A 6384-nucleotide genomic window follows, 5' to 3' on the forward strand; every position below is an offset into this window, starting at 1 on the left:
AAAATGGCAGAAGGAAACCACTCCACAGTGATTGAGTTCATCCTGGCTGGATTAACAGACAAACCAGAGCTGCAGCTGCCCCTCTTCCTTCTCTTCCTAGGAATCTATGTGCTCACAGTCCTGGGGAACCTGGGCATGATCACACTGATTGGGCTCAGCTCTCACTTGCAGACACCTATGTACTACCTGCTCAGCAGTCTCTCCTTCATTGATCTCTGTCAATCCACTGTGATCACCCCCAAAATGCTGGTGAACTTTGTGACAGAGAAAAACACCATCTCCTATGCTGCATGCATGACTCAGCTCTACTTCTTCATTGTGTTTGCAATTGCAGAATGTCACATGCTGGCTGCAATGGCCTATGACCGCTATGTTGCCATCTGTAACCCCTTGCTTTACAATGTCAGCATGTCTAACCCAGTCTGTTCTGGGTTGCTAGTTGGGGTTTATAGCATGGGCTTGATTGGTTCCACAGCCCACACAGCCTGCATGCTAAGAGTGGTCTTCTGTAAGACCATAATAAACCATTACCTCTGTGATCTTTTTCCACTACTGGAGCTCTCCTGCTCCAGTACATTTATAAATGAGGTAGTAGTTATGTGCTTAAGTGCATTTAATATCTTTGCCCCAGTGCTGTCTATCTTTAGCTCCTACATCCTCATCATTGCCAGCATCCTGCGCATTCGCTCCACTGAGGGCAGAGCCAAAGCCTTCAGCACCTGCAGCTCCCACATTTTGGCTGTTGCTCTTTTCTTTGGTTCTCTAGCATTTATATACCTGAAGCCATCATCTGTCAGCTCCTTGAACCATGGGAAAGTATCATCTGTATTTTACACCATTATTGTGCCCATGTTGAACCCTCTGATCTATAGCCTGAGAAATAAAGATGTCAAAATTGCTCTAAATAAGTTGCTTGACAGGCATAGTTTATCATGGAAAAGAGTATTTTGCTTTGGAAAAAAATTATAAATTCTATATGTTTGGTAAGGAAACCATTGAGACAGCAATATCTGTCAGTGAATTATGAGATTTTTTTAGTACTACTTGATTGTTTGGAAGAAAGGTGCCCAGGATGGACTGAATTCACGGATTACACACAAGGATACTGCACATCTCTGGGATGTTTCAGAATTCATGTGCCCTGAATAACTTTATCACCTCTAGATAGTTTTTAAAATACTGCAAAGAACTCAACATATTTGATTATACCTCACATGTATGACACATGATTCTTTCTAGACAAGATTTATTTATCTCAATTCAGAGAATAAATACATGTAGAGTGTATATTTTGATATTCTTGATTTTTTACCTGATATTTTAACCTACTATTTGCAAATGTTTCTAAAATTGTTCTCTCAAAATAAATAAATTTAACCATTTGTAATATAGAGAATATGATCCCAACTTGTTACTATGTGTGAAACTACATTAGGAAATATGGAGGCTTATGATGGATGATATTTCCTACCCACAAGGAAATTCCATTATAATGAAAGAGATTGACAATAACACACAAGACATTTTGACATGTATCTTTGCAATATTCTGGAATTCATATTTTTGGGGCTAGGCTCCCACCTCTACTTCCTAACACTGCCATACTCATATCCCCTCATCCCTGAGAGGTCATGCTTCCCCTTGGAACTGTATAATATAATTTCTGATTTGGTTGTGCCGCTCTTTTACTGTTTCATCCAAATGTGGCATTTATTTATTGCAAAATTGGTTTTTGAATAATGACAAGAACCCCCTCTTATCCAAAGCTCACTATTCATTCTGGGAGAAAAAATAGTTCTTGGGAAGAGGGAGGAAGGTTTACTACCAAAAATGTTCTTTCTCTCCCTTGCCCACTTAAGCTCCTATGGAGGTTCTTGGTAACGGCAAAGAGAAAAAATTGAATTAGTCCTCCTGAGTGATAACTCACAGCATTTGTAAGTCTCATGCGTTCTCTGTGACATTCAAGGTTTGCTCAGCAACCCAACTTTCTGTTCCTGCTGATATTAGCACCAGATGATTTCCACATCTTTTCCTAGAAGATTTTCTCTGAATCAGGGAGACCAGATATATCCATTTTATCTGAGAGCCACTTCTATACGTCACACCACAGTTGTGTTGTCTTGTGCTTCGAAGCTTCAAAGTCTTCAAAATGTTGTATTAAGGAGAAAAACATGAACATCTCCAAGTAACATTGTACTCTTTTCTGTTTCTCTCTGTGATACTGTGCCCAATCAGAGCACCAGGCTACTGAGTCTTCTTTAACTCAACATAAGCACTTAAACTTAGTTAAGGTACTTTTCCAAAATAATCTGCCTATTTATTTCCACAGGCAAAGATCACTGCTTGCTTTGTCATTAGTTTGTCTTCCAATATGTGACATGAACACTCCAATGCAGTACAATGTTTATCATTCTGCAAAAGAAAAACTTGTAACGAGAGAGATGAGACTATTCTCCATGTTGAAAATCAGAAGAAATTTCTTGATTTTCTATGCACTAATCATTTCTTATTTTAATACTCCAATTTATGGTCTCACAAAAAAATCTTTATGTGTATCTATCCATATGTAGGTATATTTGTGGAATACTTATATGTAACATGCCAATGTGTAACAAATATGTATATGTAGGTTTTCCATTAATATTGCTTGGGTATGTTCTATAAGGTTTATATGTGTAGTTGCAACTTAATATTCTAGGCATTAAATGAATAACCTTCAAAAATGTTTTCATATTAATAAGTGATAGATATAAATGCTTTAAAAATTTTAGTTATTTTTTCCAATCATTTATTTACACATTAAATGTGTTCAAAAGTAGTTAGAAAAATAGAAATGTCCCTACTGACTCTAGTAATTTCAAGATCTTATAGAATATAACTATCAGAAAGATTCCAAAATGGAGAGAGAGCTCTACTTTAGCTCTTCTTTTTAAAGAAGAGTGATTAAGTAACTTTAAGAATGAGACTGAAGATCGTGATTCTTGGCAGCTAGAAGGTGAAAGAGTGGAGTCAGTGATTCCTGATATCCTCACAGTACAGAAAGGACACAATCAAGAAAAACAGAATTGAGAGGTGACAAAATAGATGCTTCAAGATTCACTGCTACAAATTCTGAAACCTGGAGAATCTTGAAGATTGGTTACTAAAGTAGAAAATAAGTGCAGAATTCCCTAACCTGGGACTGGAACCAGGGTGTGGGAAGCAGAGTGAAGCAACTGAGACAGAAAAAGAAGTGGAATGGGCAGAGTAGAAAAACTTAATCTCACTCATGTAAAAATCTTTAGAAAGACAGGCAAAATTTTAAGTGAGACCAGATAGCAATGTCCTTGAAATCAAATTGTGAACAGAAAAAAGTTGAACTGGGGGCCCACCACCATTTTGGGGAGACCCCAACTGACGAGTCACTCCCTTAAATCAACACAGCTTCTTCCCACATCCAGACAGCTTCATATTAAGCCAGAAGGAAGTCCCCTGCAGTGGGACATCTTAATAATCTGGCTCGAAAGAAATTCTGGAGGAAGTGCTACTGGCTGAAAATCATTAGAACTTCCTCCCCCTCACCATGGAAAAGGGAAGTGGGTAGAGCAGAACTGTGTGGGAAGTGAGCCTATCCCAGAGCTCTGCTCAGTCTCCTTGTGACCTAAGCTGGGATAAAAAGCTCTGCAGAGCTGCCACAGGACCCAGTCAGAGACAAACAGGAAAACACCTTTGACCCCAAGTCAAAGAAGAAAGTGGATCCCTCGGGACCACCAACCCTGACCGCTCAAAATGGGTGAAGACACCAGGGGAAGTCTAGGTACTGTCCCTTCCATCCTGGGTCTTATATCAGAGGGAAGCTGCCTAAATATCCAGTGACATAGAGATTCCCACTAGAAGATATTGCAAGAATATCACAGGAAACTTAAATGGAAGGCACCTGCAACCATAATCAGAGAGAGGCCAGTCTAAGTAGAAAATTGCCTGACTTGAGGCAGTACAGAGTGACTGCTCCCAGCTGGACCTGGCTCCAAATCTGAAGTATGACCACAGTTGGCAAGTGAAAACTCATTGGCTGGACACTGGATGGACTTTTTATCAGTCAGTCGCAATCAACAGAGGGAATCTGCCTTCCATTCACAACCTGGGTCAGTGGAAATTAGTATCCAGGTGAAACACCTGAATCCCTTACAACAGTACCTCAGAGAGTGACAACTTCCAGGGGAATTCTTCTGTACCACAGAACACCTGCAGAAAATCCACAACCAGAGGGCCTGTGCTTTTAGATAGTCACCAGGCACTACACCACCTTGAGAGGAATTGTACAGAGAGGAACAGGTATTCAGTGATGCACAGCAATAAGAAGCACACTGCAGACCTGCATCCTGAACTCCTGCCCACAATAGAAACAACCAAGACACAACACTGCACCCTTTAAGGAGTCAATCGCAGACTCCTGAGATGACAAAGAAGAACTGACTTGTGGGAGGTCCATAGTAAATAGGGAAGTGATTCCTGTGCCCCAGTAACTCTGGAGGGATCTACAGACTGTCTAAAATTCAATGGAATACAAAGAATATTCAACAAGAACTTCCTTTGCTTTGGCATCATTCACTATAAATATCTCTAATGTCAAATTTGATCATATATATCACTCTTTAACTTGATTGAAAGTTGTTACCCTAACTACAAACATTGTACCTTCAACCCATTTTAATGTACTTATAATGGTTTAAAACACTAGTTGCAATCTATCTTTCTGTCTGGTCCCCTAGCTCAAGTTTATACTTCATCCTTCTACCCCTATTTGTCTTCTTACATACTTGCTATTACCTCAAATATATGCAATTCTACCTTAGTATTATTCTTTTCTATCATTTATCTTTCCTTTTTTTCTCTCTTTTCCCGCTCTTTTTTTATTTTAAATTATTTAATAAATAATTATTTTAACAACAAAACATTTATATTTACATTTACAAGTGTAAATGCTATAATTTTTTTTATTGTAAACAAATGGGATACATGTTGTTTCTCTGTTTGTACATGGAGTCAAGGCATACCATTTGTGTAATCATAAATTTACATAGGGTAATGTTGTTTGATTCATTTCCAGAATATATAAAGAACTCAAAAAACTCTACACCAAGAATACAAATAATTCAATCAACAAATGGGCTAAGGAAATGAACAGACACTTCACAGAAGAAGATGTACAAGCAATCAACAGATATATGAAAAAATGTTCAACATCTCTAGTAATAAGAGAAATGCAAACCAAAACTACCCTAAGATTCCATCTCACCCCAATTAGAATGTCAATTATCAAGAACACAAGCAACAATAGGTGTTGGCGAGGATGTGGTGAAAAAGGAACACTCATACATTGCTGGTGGGGTTGCAAATTAGTGCAGCCACTCTGGAAAGCAGTGTGGAGATTCCTCAGAAAGCTTGGAATGGGAACAACATTTGACCCAGCTATCCCACTCCTTGGCCTATACCCAAAGGACTTAAAATCAGCATAATACAGAGATATAGCCATATCAATGTTCATTGCTGCTCAATTCACCATAGCTAGATTGTGGAAACAACCTAGATGTCCTTCAATTGGTGAATGGATAAAGAAACTGTGGCATATATATATACAATGGAATATTACTCCACCATAAAGAATGATAAAATTATGGTATTTGGAGGCAAATGGATGAAATTGGAGAATATCATGCTAAGTGAGATAAGGCAATCTCAAAAAACTAAAGGACAAATGATCTCGCTGATAAGCGGATGAGGACATATAATGGGGGGTGGAAGGGGTTAGCGTTAGGGTTAGGTTTAGGGTTAGGGTTAAGGAGGGTGGTAAGAATGGAGGAAGGAAGGACTGTATAGAGGGAAAAGAGGGGTGGGAGGAGTGGGAAGGGTGGGGGGGGAGGGGAAAAAATAACAGAATGAATCTTTTCCCACTCTTTTTTTGCCCAATCTTTCATCTTTCCCCTTTTATTCATTTAATGTTATAGCAATTTTATTGAATTTAATAACTATTTTTTGACCTATTCCAGAACTCTACGACAAGTTTTATACCTGAATTTGACGAACTGTGGAGAACAACATCAAGAAGCTATTTGCATCTCATAAGGCTGAATAGTACAAGGCATGGCTTTGAAGTGATTGTAGTAAATAGGACTCAGTAGCATCTTTCAAAGTGGTGATGATGTCAGCACAGCTCACACATTGATTTAGATTATTGATATCTGGGTATTCACCCAACTTGACATTCTTTACAGAGAAGCTCACAAAATAGTACCTTGCTTAAAGGTGATAATTATCACACGAGAGGAGTAGATCTACAAATAATATGAAAAAGCAAGGAAACAAATCGCCCCAAATAGCCCATATGCATCAACAACTGACTCC

The 6384-nt window shown here is 38.6% G+C and overlaps 1 protein-coding gene across 1 annotated transcript; it reads left to right on the top strand.

Moving 5' to 3' along the window:
• LOC124959691 (olfactory receptor 150-like) lies at positions 1–6105 on the top strand. Its single transcript, XM_047518037.1, has 2 exons — positions 1–908; positions 6030–6105. Exons 1-2 carry the CDS (start codon positions 4–6, stop codon positions 6103–6105), a joined length of 981 nt encoding a protein of 326 aa, XP_047373993.1. The 5' UTR covers positions 1–3.
• The last annotated feature ends 279 nt before the right edge of the window (positions 6106–6384 follow it).

This window comes from Sciurus carolinensis, chromosome 11 (assembly GCF_902686445.1).
Source record: "Sciurus carolinensis chromosome 11, mSciCar1.2, whole genome shotgun sequence".
Classification (NCBI taxonomy): Eukaryota; Metazoa; Chordata; class Mammalia; order Rodentia; family Sciuridae; genus Sciurus; species Sciurus carolinensis.

Bases quoted from the DNA above. Each gene is read 5' to 3' on its own strand.
- LOC124959691 (XM_047518037.1), top strand. From the start codon at position 4: ATGGCAGAAGGAAACCACTCCACAGTGATTGAGTTCATCCTGGCTGGA. The intron at 909-6,029 runs GTTGCTTGACAG...GACCTATTCCAG, and splicing joins GTCAAAATTGCTCTAAATAA to AACTCTACGACAAGTTTTAT.